The sequence below is a fragment of the Trachurus japonicus genome, chromosome 13 (genome assembly GCF_045865225.1).
Source record: "Trachurus japonicus isolate A0001 chromosome 13, Traja_1.0".
Classification (NCBI taxonomy): Eukaryota; Metazoa; Chordata; class Actinopteri; order Carangiformes; family Carangidae; genus Trachurus; species Trachurus japonicus.
The window spans coordinates 2,239,875-2,260,204 of record NC_140919.1 but is presented as its reverse complement, the minus strand read 5'-3'; the positions used below and the strand labels follow the sequence as shown (position 1 = coordinate 2,260,204).

Here is a 20,330-nt window from a genome sequence, read left to right as displayed (position 1 = left end):
AATTCTCATGAAAATTATTATTTTTCAGCACTTTATGGAGAATATCTATGCCTAACATGTATATAGAAAACTTCCTTAATTCATAAGCTTCCATTTGAGTCCAGGATAGCCTTTCTACTAGCTACTGGAAAGCTACAGGCTGTCTCCAAACAATGCAACACCTATTGTGAAAAACTACATGTTAACAGAGAGATAGAGAAGACCGTTGGCCACAGCAAGTGGGGCTTTGGAGATAGAAAGGCATCTTGGACTCAAATGGAAGCTTATGAATTCAGGGAATTCTCATACATCTTCTTTTTTTCCTGCCTCCCCCTATGTGTCAAGATATTCTCTGCCAAATGTTATAGTTGTATGACTATTTATGCCATTGTAGTACCTAAATATTTGCATTTATATCATTTCGCCAGCAAAATGACCCAAGAAAGGGGTTTTGTCCCCTGTAGCTTTCCAGCAGCTAGTTGACCAGGTTGTCCACCCATGTTTTAATCCTTGAAGGTCCTAGAGAACCGAAAGTAAAGAAACGCTGGTCGGCTCGCCCAGCATTTCCACCACCACTAATAATAACAAAATAACCATAGAGACAAAACCATAGATTTATCTAAAATGGACCATTAACAAGTGGTAACGGAGATTCATCCACATTAATATCAGACTTTTTTATGACCAAATAGAAACTCCTTGTTGTCCCTTTAAGTTTAGTAAAAAGACCCGGTAGAGGCTAGACAGGCCAGATAGAGAGAGTCCAGATAGGTAGAGAGAGTCCCGTGGGAACGTAGGGCCTAATTTTGAGAAAAATCTTAGAACTGTGGGAACATAGGGCTGTGGGAACATAGGCATGGACCCTTACATTCAGTGAGTTTCAGAAGTTTGTAACTGTCTGTCTGTAGAAAAGAGGATCAGAGAAGTTGTTGCCACCGACGACGACTCTCCACACCGGACTGAGGACGGAGAAAACAACACGGGGTGTGAGGAGACCAGCGACGAACCAGAACCGCTTGAACCGGTTCGGACTGAGGGCGAAACCGATGGAAACACATCAACATCATCATCATCGGTGGCTGCTGCAGCGGTGGAGGAAGAACAAGAACCGTCCTCTTCCTCCTCCTCTTCTTCGCCGGGCGGTGAGAGTCCAGACAGCCGGACGACGGCGGCGACGGAGGAGCGGCGGGAGCAGGAGGAGGAGGAGTTGGCGGAGGAGCCGAGCCGTTCGCGCCGCTCCGTGTCGTTCTTCGCCGTGTTCGACGGCCACGGGGGTCGCGAGGCCGCCCAGTTCGCGCGGGACTACCTGTGGGAGTTCATGAAGAAGCAGCGCGGCTTCTGGTCCGACTGCGACCGCGAGGTCTGCGCCGCCATACGGAAGGGCTTCGTGGCCTGCCACCACGCCATGTGGAAGAAGCTGCGTGAGTCTTTCAACCAACCAAACAACCAACACTTCACATATAAAAAGTCACGAGCAGGAAGCAAAACCTCCACAAACTAACTAACTACCACAGGGCTGCAGACTGATACCTGTGTTTACTAGAAACACAGTGACCCCCAACTTAAAAGAAAAGTTCACCCAAAATTGAAATGTCCCTCATGATCTCCTCCCCCTCATGTGGACTAAGGGCTGGGAGAAGTTTCAGAGTCCTCCGTGGCTTCTCTGAGTTACAGGGGGTCTCGGCGTAGCAGTGCATGTCCATATGACGGTTGTCAATGGATACCAACTGTCTTCGTAACAAAAAGACACACCAAAAAACATCCAGATACCTCCATGCTGCTCGTATGTAATGTCCGTCTTGTATTGAAGCCCCGACATAAGAAATTGTTCAGAAAAAAATTAAATAAGTCTTCTGCTACAAAACAAGCTTGAAATATAAACTTATTTAATTTTTTTCGGGACAATTTCTCATGTCGGGGCTTCAATACAAGACGGACATTACATACGAGCAGCATGGAGGTATTTGGATGTTTTTTGGTGTGTCTTTTTGTTACGAAGACAGTTGGTATCCATTTGCAACCGTCATATGGACATGCACTGCTACGCCGAGACCCCCTGTAACTCAGAGAAGCCACGGAGGACTCTGAAACTTCTCCCAGCCCTTAGTCCACATGAGGGGGAGGAGATGATGAGGGACATTTCAATTTTGGCTGAACTATCCCTTTAACAGTTTGCAAACAGAGCATTTAAATAAACTTGCAAAGCAAATATTCACATTTCCTTTTCATTCATGATCCTCATACACATCGGTCTGACACCAGTCGTCCTTTTCACATCTCACCAGTGATAAAAAAAAAAAAAAAAAAAAAAACAAGCAAAGAACAAAACAAACGCAATTTTACTGGTTGTACATGCACAAGTAGATGAAAAATGTACTCAAAATGCCTGAATTTACCAGAATATTCTCCCCATTGGGACATTTATCTTTATAGAGTCATATATTTATCATATATTCAGTCCTTATCTATGTTCCTATGCAAATAAAAAAAAAGTTGTGGCGGCGGTATTGTTGGGAAACAATAGCAACAGAGCAAACAACGTTAGCAGCAGCCGCCTCAAACAGTGTAAACACAGACAACAGGTCTGTTTGTGTGAAGCTGTGTCCATGTGTTGATGTTTATAATGTAGTATGTGTTGTTTTCTTGGAGTCTTTGTGTGTTGTTACTTATATATAAACACAAAACCTATTGAATAGTGTAGTAGCCTGTGTTTGCTATGTGACACAGACAGCCGGTGTGTGTATATGGGTGTGTGTAGCTGCTGTGTGTTTAGGTGTGTGTATATGGGTGTGTGTGTGTGTGTGTGTGTCTGCTCTGGATATGTCCGGACAAGTCAGCTGTTTTACAACCAGCTGTTTACACACAGTGACTGTGTAGGAGGCGTGTCCTGTCTGGGCCTGGATAGGAACACAGGACTGAGTCTGACCCCAGAAGTCACAATAAATAATAAAAACACATAAAACATCTAACTTTTTATTGATCCCGGTTGTGGGAAATTAACTTGCAACAGTAGAAGCAGAGAAATACAGGACTATAAAGAATAAAATATGTATGTTATGTACTGAATTATTTAAATAGATGAGAGAAACTAGTTGCTTGATCAGAAACATTGCACAGTGTGGGTCGGCATGAAAGAGTTTTGTAGTCAAGAAGACCGAGACCAAACCAATGTGAGACCATAATAATAATCCTCATAATAACCACGTGTCTTGATATTTACATTATTCCTCCTCAGCTACAAAGAAAAGATGATTTGATGTAAAAATCTAAACCATTTTTAATGTGAACAAAGTTTAGCAAAACAGCGGAAAAGCGACCAGACTTGCATAGCTTGTTCATTTTAAAACATTTAGGCTATTTATTGAAATGTGGTGATATCTGATCTGACGACTCTCTGACCAATCAGCAGTCCGCAATGTTTTACACGTCACATTTTAGTACCGCTTCACCCGTTTTGGAACCACGGCCGAGCAGATACTAAAAAAATAGTACCGGGTACCAGGTACTTTTACGTAATGGAAACGCAAAAAGACCAAATAAATGTAAAAAGACGTCACTGCAGCTGTGGTCTCGATGGTCTGGACTAGAGAAAACATCCAGAGTCCGAGACCTTGAAGATGTGGACTCAGGACCGGTCTGGAGTAACACAACACTAGCATGAATAAGTAAATATACAGCTTGTATGAAGCGAGCAAAGTAAAATATATACTAAGAATAAATTATGCAGAAGAATGAAACTTTATCAATACAACCGGGTGAGGTAATGGAGCTTGTGCAAAGGTGGCACAATGGGAACAATAGTGCAATAATGTTAAGGATAAATAAATAAAACTATTCATATATTATAAAAACTCAGAGACCTCATTTACAGTATGGCCGAGACAAAACATTTGAAACACACAATATAAACATATCAGAAATGCCAAAAAGTGAAAGTAAATTAGTAAAATAAGATGCAATAATAGTGGGGCGGATTAGCTCAATATTTTACACCAATCGTTCACTTTGTGATAAAAGCATGAAATTTGGTGGATGTGTTGGTGAATATGTTTCAAACAAATCTGGATATTGGGCCACCTCAAAAGCGCCCCCTAGTGGCCGTGGCAGCCATTTGTTATGCGAATAAATGAATGATGAATATAAACTGCCCTTTTAATAATACCAACTGGTGATATATTGTATATTGTTGGAAAGCCTGATTAGTCACCTTTACAACGAGGTACAGCTTGTAAGGATCGTGCATTCATGGAAGGAGCAACGGGGCTAAACGTGTGGGTAGCGCCCCCCAACAATGTGCATCCCCTGTGGGGCGGATTAGCTCAATAAATCACAAGAATTGTTTATTTTGTGACAGAAGCACAACATTTGGTGGATACATTTTTGAAACATGGTTTTTAAGGACCCTTAAGATGTCTACTTAAGATATTTGCTTGTTGCCCGGGTCAACTAATGTCCCATGGGGGTTTTTTCGGTGGCCATTTTGAATTTATGTCCGCACGAATAGCAAAAAGGCCAATTTTCATAACTCCTAAACCAGACATCATACAAAGACAAATAAACACATTTTTCCAATAATTATGACACTATAATACATAGTTGCTATTATTAAAAGGGCAGTTTTTATTCATCATTCATTTATTCACATAACAAATGGCTGCCACGGCCACTAGGGGGCGCTTTTGAGGTGGCCCAATATCCAGATTTGTCTGAAACATATTCACCAACACATCTACCAAATTTCATGCTTTTATCACAAAGTGAACGATTGTTCAGCTAATCCGCCCCACTATAATGGATTTAAATTAAATAGTCCTGTTGATAAAAGTGTGATAAGTCTCAGATGGTTTTGTTTAATGTTTGCAGCTTTGTAGATAAATTAATTTTCCTCTTTCTAATTCCTCAGCTGAATGGCCGAAGACGCTCACGGGCCTTCCCAGCACGTCGGGCACCACGGCCAGCGTGGTGGTCATCCGAGGAAACCGCATGTACGTGGCCCACGTCGGGGACTCGGCGGTGGTGCTGGGCATCCAGGACGACGACACGGTGCCGTTCATCCGAGCGGTGGAGGTCACGCAGGACCACAAGCCGGAGCTGCCCAGAGAGAGGGAGCGGATCGAAGGCCTGGGGGGGAGGTGAGCTGTCAACACGCCGCTGCTTCATGGAAATACAATAGTAAAAGGATAGTTCACCCAAAATTGAAATTTCACTCATTATCTCCTCCCCCTCATGTGGACTAAGGGCTGGGAGAAGTTTCAGAGTTACAGGGGGTCTCGGTGTAGCAGTGCATGTCCATATAACGGTTGCAAATGGATACCAACTGTCTTGGTAACAAAAAGACACACCAAAAAACATCCAGATACCTCCATGCTGCTCGTATCTATCTTGCGAGATTTGGACGAACCAGGAAGAGGAGCTTCCGCTACAAAACAAGCTTGAAATATAGACTTATTTTATTTTTTCGGAACGATTTCGCATTTCGGGGCTTCAATACAAGAGGGACATTACATACGAGCAGCATGGAGGTATTTGGATGTTTTTTGGTGTGTCTTTTTGTTACGAAGACAGTTGGTATCCATTTGCAACCGTCATATGGACATGCACTGCTACGCCGAGACCCCCTGTAACTCAGAGAAGCCACGGAGGACTCTGAAACTTCTCCCAGCCCTTAGTCCACATGAGGGGGAGGAGATAATGAGGGAAATTTCAATTTTGAGTGAACTATTCCTTTAAAGTTGATGATGTGCTCTGGTGTGGCCGAGCGCTTCCTGCACTGGAGAGGGAGTGTTTTTGCAGCTTGTCCCACATGTCACTGACTGCCCAGAACATCAACTCTCAAAAAAACAGAAAAACAGAAAAACCTTTCAGCTGCAGGTTCCTGTCCAAACATGTTGTGATTCCTCGGCCACATCGAAGCAAACTGTTTTGTCTGATGTCGGAAACATCTGAGTAAACTAGGGCTGCAACGAGTAGCACATGTTACTATCCGAATGTTCGGGGTCACTATCCAAGTAGTACTCGAGTATTCGATTACCGACCGAGGGGAGCTGACATGGTGACACGGACGCTTGTCTCTCTCACTCTTACAAGCCTGTCATTTCATATCGTTACATGTCCGTGGCTATATCGATTTTTTTTTTTTAACCCGCTACGTTGGCTTGTGGGTAGGCTTGGGCGGTATCCAAATTTTGATACCGTCAAACTTCCTCCACATTTTACCACGGTATACGGTATTACCGTGACTAATTAAAAATGATGACGTAAGTGTCATTACCAAACATTGGCTTGTGTCTTCACCATTCAGAAACTGAATACTAGGGCTAAACATTAGCAGACCAAAATCTCATTGGTCGCAGGAAAAAAACAAAAAAAATTGGAGCCCTGTCTTGTCAAAATTAAGTCAAAATCAATATGACCGAACTGTATATGAAAGGCTATAGGGCTTTTATTTTGAAGGGCCAGATACAGGAAGTCATAACACGCACTCGCTGTCAGTTTTTTTTATTTTTTTTATTTTACAAGACACGGCAGGTCCGGTCCTTTTTTTTTTTTCTTGTCAAGAGCGACTTTTTCCGATGTTGTTCCAGACGTTTCTGGTTTGGAGACGTATCACTGCTGTTTTCAACGATTAGCGGACCCGTCCCACAGGCTCACCGGCCGTCAGTCACACAGTGTCACGGAGCAGAGACATGATAGTCCCCTGCAGCCAGAGTCCCGCACCGCTCCACGCCGCTGTGCCCCCACCCCACCTGCCACAGCTCAGTCACTCACCCTCATCTACTGTGTTTATTGGTGAAATAACAGGCATAACGGTAAAACCCGACCGACTTGTTGAAACTAATCAAGTTCATAAACTGTGTGCAGAGCGATCTGGCTGTGTGATGTGTGTGTGGGGGGGGGGGTTGTAAAAGTAGGCTAAAACATATTAAACTAACTGAAAATTCAACCACACATAAGTGCTACTGGACATATCAATTTTAGACATTAAATTACTTTTATTTAATATTTAATCCTTATCTCCTATATAAGTGCATTGTATTTTTTCATGACGGTATTGAAATTGATACCGTTGCTATTTTTAAACACCTGCAGTATACGGTATTACCGTAATACCGCCCAAGCCTACTTGTGGGATATGTTTCCTCACAGATCCGTCCTCAAATCACTCGCAATTAAAAGAGCAAAAAAAAAAAAAGAAGAAGGAATGCCGCGGAATTAAATTGTCCCGTTAGTAGGCTAAACATTTTCCCAGTAGGTGAAATGGTACTCGGATGCCGCCCAAGCCGAGCGAGTACTCGGATATCGGCTACAGCCCTACCTTTAACAAATGATGCTCTACTTTGTGTTGGTCTGACATATAAAATCCCAATAAAACACATTTCAGTTTGTTGTTGTAACGTGACAAAATGTGGAAAAGTTGAAAAGGGATGAAAACTTTTTACGTGTCTTTGAACAAAACAAACCCGAGCGTCAGTCTATCAAACAGTGTGTTATTTCTCATGACTCAGCTTAACACCACAAAGAATTGATTGTAACTGAGAAGCATCTGTTTCTTTTACAATAGTAAATCAGATGTTATCTGCATCGAGGGGTAATCTACTGTTTTACTGTCTGAGGCATTTGCACTGATGAGATGAGAGTGATTGGCTCCTGGGTGGTTTATTCTCACATGACAGGGTAAACTCCATGGTTTTAAAGGGTTTTACAGCTGTGCAGTAAGTTGGTTATCACACTGATTGATTCAGATTTACTGCATAACAAGGTATTGAACTGGTGTGTTTAGTGTCGTCTTGTTTTTCAGGATGTCAGCGGTGGAGAAGTTTCGATTTAAAATCATAATAAACCAAAGTACAGTCATAGAATCACTTACTATCAGTTTTATACCATGATGGATTTGTGATTAACTTTAAACATGTGGGAACATGTTAAGAGAACCAAAAGTGTTTCTCAGGACGAGTGAGATAAACACGCACATTTCTTCAACATATCAGATGGTTTAATATGTAAATTTCCACTTAGAGCTCCGGTAACTGTCATGAAATCAATTCAAAGTGGAGGAATGTTTTTTGTCTTTCTGTGTATCGGTGAAATTAGTTATAGTATCATAATATCATGGGTTCAGTTGCACCGACCAGAAAATGCAGGAATGACATCACCTTGATTCAACTAATAGTTTGAACGGTTTTGTTTTTAACAGATTAATAATTTATGACAGTCAATGTGTCATTACTTTATTAGTTTCAGCCCAGTTTGCCCAGTAAAAGTGAAGATTGTGTTGTCATTCATTGTTGCATCACCCGCCCATCAGGTCTAAAACTGTGTAAACGTTTTCTGTCCTTGTGTCTGAAACAGTGTGATCAAGAAGTCTGGAGTGAACCGGGTCGTCTGGAAGAGGCCGCGGCTCAGTCACAACGGGCCGGTCCGCCGCAGCACCGTCATCGACCAGATACCGTTCTTGGCTGTCGCTCGAGCGCTCGGTAAGAAAAACATTGTTATTCCATTTCTCGCTTCCTTGTCACGTCTTCTTTCAGAATAGTGGAAAGAAATGGTAGAAATAACACATTAAGGTTTTTAATTTACTCAATTTTGTCTTTTTTCATCTGTAGATTTCTCCTAAATTCACCAAAAGTTAGTCTGACCCATGTCATGTGAGGTATCATTGTTAAGCTCTCAATAATGAAGTCTCCAAAAATTGTAATTTCCTCTGCATCAGCAACAAATTGTAAAAGTACGACTGACAATAACAATTTATGGAATTTTACAGTACAAATCTTTAGATAGATAGATAGATAGAGAATAGAGATAGAGAGACTCTGGGTGACAACCAGGAACAGTTTTGAGACTACTGGAGAGACAGTTGACGACTCAGAAAGACGGCACAGGGGCCATTTTGGGTTAGCACCCCAGCCTGTATCTTTTGTGAGGAAGAACCCCAAGAAGCTACAAAAGCCCTAAAGAGAAATACAGACCTACGGTTAACGACCTCTGCAAACAAACTATGAATATCACATGTTTTTGCGGCAAGCTGTGCAAAAACCAGCGTCGCCTAAGAATCCATCCGGCCAGGATGAAATGTTTGGGGCGGGAGCATAAGGAACAATGCACAGGTCCTGGACCTGGTGAGACGCAGGAGGAGCCTGGCCAGGAGGCACCCCACAGAGCCCAGTCCCTCCACGCACCAGAGCCTCCCAATCCCAGCAGAGTAATTCCACAGCAGCGGATTAAGTGGCCCCCAGCCAGCAGACGGCGCGAGTGGCTGCAGTTTGATGAGGATGTGTCCAACATCATCCAAGCCACCACCAAAGGAGAAGCTGATTGCAGACTACAAGCAATGGCCACCATCATCGTCAGCTATGCCTCAGAAAGATTTGGCCTGATCAAGAAGGGTAACACCAAGACCACCTTCTACAGTGTGAACTGCAGGGCCACCAAGATACACCAACTGTGCCAGGAGCTTCGAACTCTCAAGAAACCGTTCAAAAGAGCTACTGAGGAGAAGCAACCAAAGAAGCATAACATCCTGCGGAAGAAGTTGACAACCCTCCGCAGAGCAGAGTGGCATAGGAGGCAGGGAAGAGAGAGAGCCAGGAAGCGAGCGGCCTTTATTGCCAATCCCTTCCGCTTTGCTAAACAGCTGCTTGGGGATTGTGCAGTAGCCGACTTGAGTGCTCAGCAGAGGAAGTGAACCGCTTCCTTCAGACCACCATGATCGATCCCCAGAGGGAACAAGACCTGGGACCCAACAAAGCTTTCATCAGCCCTATCCCACCAACAGCAGATTTCAAGCTGACGGAGCCAAGTCTGAAGGAGGTTGAAGAGGTCATCAAGGCAGCCCGATCAGCATCTTCACCAGGCCCCAGTGGCATACCCTATATCGTCTACAAGCACTGCCCAGAGCCTCTAAGGCACCTGTGGAAGACCTTAAAGGTGATTCGGCGAAGGGGAAGAGTGGCTGACCAGTGGAGATGCGCAGAGGGAGTCTGGATCCCCAAGGAGGAGGACTCGAAGAACATCAACCAGTTTCAGACGATCTCGCTATTAAGTGTGGGAGGGAGGGTGATTTTCAGCATCGTCTCCTGAAGACTGACCGAGTTCCTCAAGAACAACTACTACATCAACCCTTCTGTGCAGAAGGGCGGTATGCCGAGAGCCCACTGGAGTAGACACACAGCTCATCAGAGAGACACAGGAGAGCAAAGATTACCTCGCTGTGTTGTGGTTTGACTTGACCCACGCCTATGGGTCTGTCCTTCACAAACAGGTTGAGCTTGCTCTACACCTTCACCGTGTTACCAGTAAGATCAAGGACCTGATCCTGGATTATTACAACAATTTCAGGCTCAGAGTCGGTAACATCAGACTGGCATCGCCTAGGGAAAGGTATAATAACAGGCGGTACCATTTCACCCTAGCGATGAACATGGTGGTCACAGCTGCTGAGGTGGAATGCAGAGGGCCCCTGTCCATGTCAGGTGTTCGACAGCCCCCTATAAGAACATATGGATGACCTCACCATCACGACAACATCAATCCCAGGGAGCAGGTGGATCTTGCAAGGACTGGAGAGACTCATCACATGGGCAAGGATAAGTTTCAAGCCCTCCAAGTCAAGGTCCATGGTGTTGAAGAGGGGGAAAGGTGATTGACAAATTGAGTTTGCTCCTCAGGGATGGGTTAAATGCAGAGAAAGAATTTCACTGTACTAGCTATATGTGACTAATAAAGTACCTTTACCTACCTTTACCTAGTTTTTCCATCTCAGGAACAGCAATCCCATCCATTACTGAACAATCTGAAGTCAAGAGCTTGGGAAAGCTCTTCGACTCCAACCTGAAAGACACTTCTGCCATCCAGAAGTCGAGTGAAGTGCTTGGAGCTTGGCTCACCAAGGTGGACAAATCAGTCTTCCCTGGTAGATTAAAAGCCTGGATCTACCAGCACTCCATCCTGCCCCAAGTCTTGTGGTCTCTCCTCATCTATGCAGTCCCAATAACAACAGTGGAATCCCTTGAAAGGAAGATCAGTGGCTTTCTTTGGAAGTGGCTGGGCCTTCCTGCAGCCTCACCAGCTATGGGGCAAGTAACACCCGGCAGCTGCCCTTCAGCGGGCTCGCCGAGGAGTTCAAGGTGACACACACAAGAGAAGCCCTACAGAACAGGGACTCTAGGGACTTCAAGGTGTCATCAGCCGGGATTGAAGTGAGGACAGGAAGGAAATGGAAGGCAGAGAAGGCAGTAGAGATGACATAGTCACACCTAAGGCAGAAGGCCTTGGTGGGGGCCTTGGCAACAGAAAAAGCTGGCTTGGTCTACTTCGCAAAGACCCAGGTCAGCAAGGCCTGGGGCAAGGAGAGACACCTGCTTCTCCCAGAAGAGGTCCGAGCAGGCCTGGAGGAAGAGAGAATGAGTAGGGCAGTGGGGCTCTGGCAGCAGGGACCGTGGACAAGGGAGAGCACGTTGCAGCGCAAAGTCACCTGGTCAAACATCATGCAGGCAGACTTCCATTAGGTCCGGTTCCTGGTGTAGGCAGTCTATGATGCTCTCCCAAGCCCAGCAAACCTTCACACCTGGGGGAAGAGTGAGACACCTTCCTGCCCCCTTAGAACACCTCCTCAGCAGCTGCCCAAAAGCCCTGGCTGATGGTCGCTATCGCTGGTGTCATGACCAGGTGCTCAAAGCAGTTGCTGGGAGTATAGAGGATACAGAGGATGTTGTTATCATGCCATGTAAAGCCCTTTGAGATGAACTAAATTAAATTGCCTTGCCTTGCCTATAGCCAGAGCCATCAGTACCAGCAGACACCATCACGCTCCTAAGACAGTCCCCTTCGTGAAGGCTGGAGAGAGACCTCGGGCACAACCACAGACAACAACAGGCCTCCTCCACACAGCCCCCAATTTGCAGCTGCAGGTTGACCTGGGAAAACAGCTGAGGTTCCCCCAGCACATCACACCAACGTCCCTCCGACCAGACATGATAATAACATCTGAGGCTTCAAAACACCTGATCATGCTGGAACTAACCGAGCCCTGGGAAGAGCGGATCGAGGAAGCCGAATGAGAGGAAACGCGAGAAGTACCAGGAACTGGTGGAGGCGTGCGGTTGGAGGACATTCTACGAGCCCGTAGAAGTTGGCTGCAGAGGCTTTGCAGGACGCTCACTCTGCAAAATCATTGGTCGACTGGGCGTTACAGGGGCAGCCAAGAAGAGGGCCATTCAATCGGCTAGTGAAGCCGCAGAGATAGCCACAAGTTGGCTTTGGATTAAGAGGGCTGATCCGTGGGCTGCTACTGGGACGCAAGTCGGGGCCTGATCACCCCCGGCTGGGTCGCCTGGGTGAGGGTGTCTGTTGCAAGACCCGAAACACCCTATGACCCCAGGAAACAACACTGATGATGCCTCCCAGTGCATCAGGAGATGTTTGTTAAAGGGATAAACTTGGGAAGTTTCATGGTGAAATCTCTTGGTTTAAATTTTTACCCTATTCCCCTGTAGTGTCTCACCTTAATCATCATGGGAATCTCTGTGACGTCCCAACAGTAAATATAAAACAATAAAACTCTGAAGCAAGTTATTATTTTGACCAGAGAAGGAAAATGTTGTTTGTGTTTGGACTGAATTTTATTTTTAAAGGATCATAGGGCAGGATTAATGAGAACGGCCAGTGACGCGACGGCCGCTGCGCGTAACTACAGCAACCAGCGAAGCCACCGGCACGGGAGCGCGCACAGACTCTTCACTGTTTACTTTACTCTTTACAATCTTTCCTATCTGCTCTCAAGGAGGGAGGGGGGGGGTATTTTACTGTCGGTTGTCTCTCTCTCTCTCTCTCTCTCTCTCTCACAGACACACACACACACACATACACACACACACTTACCTCTTAACTGTGCTGCAGCAGGGGGCTGCTTGTCTGTTCCTCTGAGCTCCTATGCATGGATCTGTATGGGCTCCTACAGGCCGGTACTGAGAATTAACGCGCCGGGTCCGGGTGTCGGACCGCATCTGTCAGAGTCCGCGGTCCCATGAAAACCAATAAACACCGGACATATTCATGATTTCATTTTTAAAATTTCAGTTGTGCTGGGTCGTTTGCTGGCAGTAACAGTAATTTGGATCCACCATGGTTCAGAGCGATTGAACAGGGAGTGTCGCCACTCTGTTACTGTATCAATCGCTCTGCCGCGGTTACCCTCTTCATGTCTCCATTCCATTGATCCATTCGATCCATTCCTGCCCTATGATTCTTTAAGTAAATTGAAAGTGTTTTCTCTTCTCTGCACCAGGTGACCTGTGGAGCTACGACTTCTACAGCGGAGAGTTTGTGGTTTCCCCGGAGCCGGACACCAGCGTGGTGACCCTTGACCCCAGGAAGCACCGCTACATCATCCTGGGCAGCGACGGCCTGTGGAACATGGTGCCGCCCCAGGAGGCCATCTCCATGTGTCAGAACAACGATGAGCTGATGGTGAGCGCCACTCGTTTCAGTCTCCGGCTGTGGACTGACTCTGGCCACCAGTGTGGTAACAGCCCTGTGTAGGGATGGGCATGATTACTCGATGATTGATTATTGATCGTTAAGAATTTTATCGATCACGGAAATTTTTTATCGATTTATTATAAGGGATCATGTAGAGGGCAGAAGTTGTCATGGAGAAATAAACCCTGGTTTTATTTTTTCATAACAACCAATAAACTCTATATAATTATTATTATACAGGCCTATTATTATTATTATTATTATTAAACGGTTTAAGAGTGAAATAATTCATTAAATACGACGGGGCGCTTGTGTCGCGGACTCGGTGCAACAGAGACGAGAGCTGTGACCCCGCGGCTCCGCCCGCTCTGATCACCAGGTTTGGTTTCCAGCAGCAGTGTGGAAGGAGCCTCCACTCTCTCTGTAAGTTACAAGCTACATGTCATTTATCTAACATCACAATTAGTCCAACGCTGTTTAACGACGGTTAAAATGAAACTTCAGGTAAATATCCTGCATAGTTTGTTTCTCTTTTCTGTGCTCCTGTGATCAGAGCGCCGCTCCGCCGTGTGTTGGCAACAGAAAAAACAATAAAACACACGCTTTCACATTTTGAAAGTGCTTGCGATTTCTTTCGTACAAGTGCAGCCAAACACAAAGCTGAAGAGAGAGGGACAGCAGAGCTGCTCTGACAGCTCAGCTGCAGTCGAGCCAGGCAGTGCAACGATTTTTTTACTGTAAATGCCGGCACCGGCACTGTTCCTACAGGTGAAGCACAAGCACACAGACATCCGTGTACGTTGTTGTCTGACCTTCTTCCTTAACGGGGACTGCCCTGGATTACTGGCACACGCCATAGCCGCACACATTTTGTTTTTAATTATGAATATGACAATTAATATTAACGATTAATAGATAATTGATCGTTAATTTTCCCGTTGATCGATCAAAAAGATTTCTTCAAATGCCCATTTCAGGCGCCGTGCGGCGTGTCGAGCGCCCGGCAGCTGGTCAGCCACGCTCTGCTGCGCTGGCGCCAGAGGATGCTGCGCGCCGACAACACCAGCGCCATCGTCATCGCGCTGCAGGAGCCCGGGACGCCTCAGGACACGCTGCACCACGAGGAGGTGCTGCTGGACCTGGCCAAGGTGTCCCAGTGCCCCCCCACCTCGCTGTCCCGCGCCGACACTCCTCTGCTTCAGGTGAGGCCACGGAGACGAGGATGCACTCACTGACTCCTCCTCTCTTTTCTTAGGATTACTCTTCAGTGTCTATGTTTCCAACCCGTCTGTTCTTGAAACGTGAACGTTGAGCTGGTGGGAGGTGGAGAAGAAAACTAGAGGCAAAGGTCCCACATTCTCTTGCACTCGCTTTACTATTGATTTTTCATTCCCGAAACCTTAATCATGTCAAACTGATTTTATTATTTGTTTGTTTATTTAAAAAGGACATTGCACATTAATAACATCAGCGTGGATATAAATGCACCGGAGTTAGTTGTTGCTTCTTTTCATCCACTGTCCCCTGGAAGGTCACACAAAAGACTTCATTGCAAAGACACCAAACACAGAAGACCAGAGGACAGAGATAAAACAAACAACAAAACGAAAACTCCACAGATAAAAACAAAACACAGAGACAAGGAGGTACAATAAAGTGCTGTAACAGCAGTTAAACGTGCTTTATATTACAAAGTGCATGAGAGCATCAAAACCGCAGTTTTTCATCAACAGTCTCTGTATTTCCCTCTAAAACAACTCTGTGTGGTAACGTTGTGTTATTATCTCATAGCGTGGTGAATGTGCAGCTCACAATTTGTCCACCAGAGCGTTGTGGAGTTGTTGGATTGTGTATTTGATGAGTTTGATGAGGGAAACCAAGAAATCCCATAATGAGCCTCCGTAGCGTAGCTCTGAGCAGCTCACTCCAGTTCTCAGACGAAACCGACCCAGACCGGGTTGTGGTTTCCTTCACTGTAAAACTTAAAAGGTGAATTGTGTGTATATGTGTGTTATAAGTGAAGTTAATCACCGTGTGTCCTCCTGCAGCGGCCTCCAGAGGAAGATTCCCCGTCGTCCGTGTGCGAGCTCCTCCCCACTCTGGAGCGGCGGGACGGCCTATCAGGGAGCAGCAGCCTGTACCACATGAGCCGGTCCGACCCGTTCGCTCCGACTCCGCTGAGTCCCAGTCCGTCTGACAGGACAGCCGGCAGCCGGACGCCCGCAGGCAAAAGAACTATTGATGGATCATCATCACCATCGTCACCATCATCGTCGCCATCGTCACCGTCACCGTCGTCGTCATCGCCATCGGGCCATTCGGCGAAGAAAGCCCGGCGCAGGACTGCCGACAGGCCGCCGCTGGTCCAACACAACGCAGAGAAGAAACAGAAGGAGTCCAGCAACGTGTCGCCCATTCTGCAGCAGCACAACAAGACCACAGTGTGTGTGTACTGAGACACACACACACACACACTACACACAACTACACACACACACACACACACACACACACACACACAGATCCGCCTGCTGCCTCCCACTCTCATCCTCATCTCCAGTGGCGTTCCCGATTCCTGCTCCGTATGTTTGCAGTTCTCCTCACAACTGGAGCCACCGGAGAGACTCGTCTACGTTCGTCAGCACCAGTAAAGTTTGTTCAACTTAAAAAAAAAAACTTCTGTTTGTTTGTTTTGGAAGAGTGTTCATTTTCTGAAGACCGACCAACTCCGCCTCTTTCTGGTTAACAGTTGTAAAGAAGTACATAATGATGATGATGATGCTGGCGTAAATATTATGCATTTTATAGCTGCGTGTTGAGAAGTAAGTCAACCTGTTCACTTAAAACTAAAATATATATTTTTTATATATTATTTTACTGTGTAATAATTCAAGTCTTTTAGATGAGCTCCACCACAGCTTTCATCTCCTCACTCTTCCCAGATACCGTTGTGTGCACACCCTGTGTTTAAGCATATTTCTGTATTTTTATTATTATTGTTATTCTCATCATATTTAATCACTGGAGATTTGTCTTGAATATGAAGGTGCTGCTACAGTCACAAACCAGTAAGCTACTATACTGTGTATATTTATAGATACATATATGTAATAAGTGTGGGTAGCATGTTTCTGTTCCCTCTGTCTGACAGATCACATCTGCCCCCGTCACGTTTCCAATCAAGGACGTTGGTTTTTAAAAGTTTGAACTGCACAAAGCATCTGAAGGGAAAACTCCACTCCTGCGTTCATCATCTTACATCTGTGTGTTTCTGTCTGAACGTTGCGTTTACTGAACGTCCGCTTGTTTCACAGTTCATGTTTATGATTCTTTTTTGTTTTTTTTGTAACACTTTACTTGAATACGTGTTGATAAGACTGACATAACACCGTCATAACCACGACATGACACCTGTCATAAACATCAATGAATACTGATGACAGCTGTCGTTTAGTGTCATTCAGTAAGTTATGTCACTTTTAATGCCAAGTTGACATTGTGTGAGATGTCCTTGTTATGAGAACTTGACATAAAGACGACATAACTAATTGCCAAAAAATGTGTCAAGTTGTCAGAACAAAAACATCTCAAACAAAGTCAACTTTGCATCAAAAGTGACACAACTTACAGAACGACACTAAACGACAGCTGACAGAAGCAGGGTTTCCTCTACATGTAATTGATCGTGGCGCAAAATAAAAGCCGCCACACCTTCAGAATGATGATTTTTTTTATTTTTTTTATGTTAAAACAATGTAAAGCAGGGTTTCCACAACCAGTTACCATTAGGTACTTTGCACCCCCCAGTTACAACTTTCGACTCATGCTTTTCAATCACAGCTGAGTTCTTTATTTCCTCGTCATTAAAAACGAAACTTATCAACCAGTGCATCCAGCGTTTACCATTAATGAACGACTCTGTGGCGGCCGGGGGACAAGCGCTTCGCCCCTCAGCTCTGTGTGTGTGTGTGTGTTCATCTCTCGCGCTCTGTTTCGATTAACAAACACAAATAGGCTACAAACGTACACACATTGGCCTCACGTGTTTGTCATTCCCGGTGTTTTATTTTGAAAATTGACTGGATTCTCTCGTGTTTCTTTGTGGTGACTTCCTGCCAAGACTGACACGATCGCTCGCGGCTCGTGCACAAAACAGACCAAACGCCGAAACGATCGCTGCACAGCGCGAGGCGGCCGCGGAGGATTGGATGCCGAAATGAAAATGCCCCCGCTTCTCTGCGCTTCCACGTCCGATCAGACCACCCTCGCCGTCATTCTTTTAAAAAAAAATCCTGGAGGAAACACTGAAGTATTCATTGATGTTTATGACTTAAGCAACGTCATTTGAGCACGACGGTAATGCAGTCAGGACCGAGGCGCAAGCATCACCGAAGTGCTCAAATGACGTTAAAGCACACCCTCTTGGGTAATATTGCGATTATACAACAATTACCAACAAAATAAAGCGTATAATTAAATAAATATTCATGTTGATGGACGTTTTTCTCTCAAAATTTAAAGTTTTTTGCGAGTGTGCTTCCCGTTTCCATGGAAACAAATGGGGTCTGACTAATAACTGAAACACAATCAGTCACGTCAGTAGACTCCTATGTGTAATGGAACCTAGTTCACCTCTACAGCAAATAGTCCGAACCTTAGTAACGACCTAGCAACAGAAATGATTTTCTAGTCCCAGATGAGTGAACTCTGAGCTGACGTTCATGTTTTAACGCGGTCTAGGACTTTCCAGAACTAAATCAACACCGCACAAACTCGCACAAGTTATAACAAAGATGCCGTTTTTTTTCCTTTCACAGATGTAGCTTCTACAACCGCAAACTCTGCATGTAAATTAAGTTATAGCGCCGTGTCGCCGACACAGCTGATAGAGAAAGACAAACGATTACTCCAGATTATTTAAAAGACCAAAAGGCGCAAGCAAGAGAGAGAGGGAGAGAGAGAAACATACAGGTAATCACCTCCGTTTTATCTAATGAAATATTCAGCTCCAGGCCATATTTTAAAAAAACATATTCACCGCGATCACAACTCGTGTCTCTCCGACTTTGTAACGTTACACACATGGGAGGGAGACAATCCTCTCGGCTGTAACGGGGAAGTTTACAATACATTAACAAAAAATAAAATAACATAATTGTTCTATAAATGTGATTTTGGCAGCTGTCAGGAACAACCTACAGGAGGTCAATGTAGTTTGTGATTTATTTTCACGAGTAATAAATGACGTTTTTTAAAATAAAAGGGGAAAAAAATCCATGTTGCCATGGAGATGTGTAAACAACATGACATGGCGAAGTAATATTTTCAGTGATGAGTCAGCCGTGCTGTAATGCTGATTTGAGCACGTTCTAAATGTCTTATTGACCAATCAGATTGCTTGGTCGGAGCTACTTGTTGTATAAATCATGGTTATGATGGTGTTACGTCCGTCTTATGAACACTGCAGGTCTGTCTGTCGACCACACATGTACACAACGGCAATAAGAGGAAACGCTCCATCACACACGTGTTGGTCCCGACCAGACAGGACGGCCTCACCACCACCGCTCAATAGACACAGTCGGCAAGCAAGGAAACGTCACTTCCGGTTAGGGCCGTGGGGGAAAACAAACCGTTTTCCCCATACACACTCATGCAAAAAGGCGGCATTTTAAACCTTTGTCAAACGCTTGTTTGCCGTCCTGTCTTAGTTTTAATCACATGTATATGCTGACAAAGAGCTATATATTAGAAAACTCATCAGGATCTGGGTCGATTGCTGTCCGTACATCTTAAAATATAAAGTTTTCACAGCCATAGCCTACACCGAGTCAGCAGGGTCGGCAACCTTCACTTCCGGTCAGAGCGTTACACGTTTGGAGAAGATGAGCGAAGTTCCGATATAAAAGTTCAGGTTGTGGTTTTTGAATTTATTTGCGGTGCAAAATAATACACAATAACTCAGGCAGTGTCTACGAGTGTCTAGAGCCGGCCGGCGGCGACTAAGAGAGCGTCAGAGCCGTGGGGGAAGACAAATATGACTGACTGTGAAATACCTAATATTTTTAAATGTACGGACAACAATCGACCCAGATCGTGATGAGTTTCTAAAGCTCGTGATGAGTTTCTAGAGCTATATTTTTAAAATATAGCTCTAGAAACTCATCACGAGCAGCATATACATGTGATTAAAACTAAGACAGGACGGCGAAAAAGCCTTTGACAAAGGTTTAAAATGCCGCGTTTTTGCATGAGTGTGTATGGGGGACACGGTTTGTTTTCCCCCGCGGCCCTAACCGGAAGTGACGTGTCCGTGCTTGCCGACTGTGTCTATCCTGCAGAACTTTATTGTTATTCTGACAACCAGCGGTGGGTTCTGATTGGCTGAGAGGTTTCTGGATCATTCTCCTTAAAACAAGCCATTGCCCCCCCCCCCCCCTCCCTCCACGCTGCAGCTGCAGCCGTGTAGTTACTGATGGATGCACAAGGCTCATTTGTGAGGAAACAACACTCTGCATGGACTTTGTAAGAGAAGATTTTTGCACTATTAAGGGGGAAATGTTTGAAAATGATTTTGTCAGAATTGGATGAGATGATGATCAGAGTGGAAAACAAACAACCCAGAGAGTTTCAGGATTATTCGTTTTTTATTTTTAGACAAAAAAGAAGGGAATCCTTATTATTATTATTATTATTATTAATATTATTAGTCTGAGTAGTTTTTGTTTTTCCAGGACGTGGCAGTGCCCTCTTTTACCTCTGATGTGTATTTGTTACATGATGGACACGTGTGTGAGTCACACCAGGAGAATAATGACCATGACACCGATTACAACACGTCTTAATCTTTGTAAAACCTTGTTACACGATGATGT

General features: G+C 44.9%; 1 protein-coding gene across 1 annotated transcript in view; it reads left to right on the top strand.

The window, feature by feature from the left end:
* LOC146975246 (protein phosphatase 1D-like) overlaps positions 1–15,929 on the top strand; it is a 30,352-nt gene extending 14,423 nt beyond the window's left edge. Inside the window, exons 2-7 of the mRNA XM_085794680.1 lie at positions 888–1,400; positions 4,883–5,111; positions 8,329–8,453; positions 13,262–13,443; positions 14,433–14,657; positions 15,504–15,929. Of these exons, the coding sequence (XP_085650806.1) occupies positions 888–1,400; positions 4,883–5,111; positions 8,329–8,453; positions 13,262–13,443; positions 14,433–14,657; positions 15,504–15,911 (1,682 nt within the window). The 3' untranslated portion in view covers positions 15,912–15,929. The remainder of the gene's footprint in view (positions 1–887; positions 1,401–4,882; positions 5,112–8,328; positions 8,454–13,261; positions 13,444–14,432; positions 14,658–15,503) is intronic.
* Positions 15,930–20,330: the final 4,401 nt, after the last annotated feature.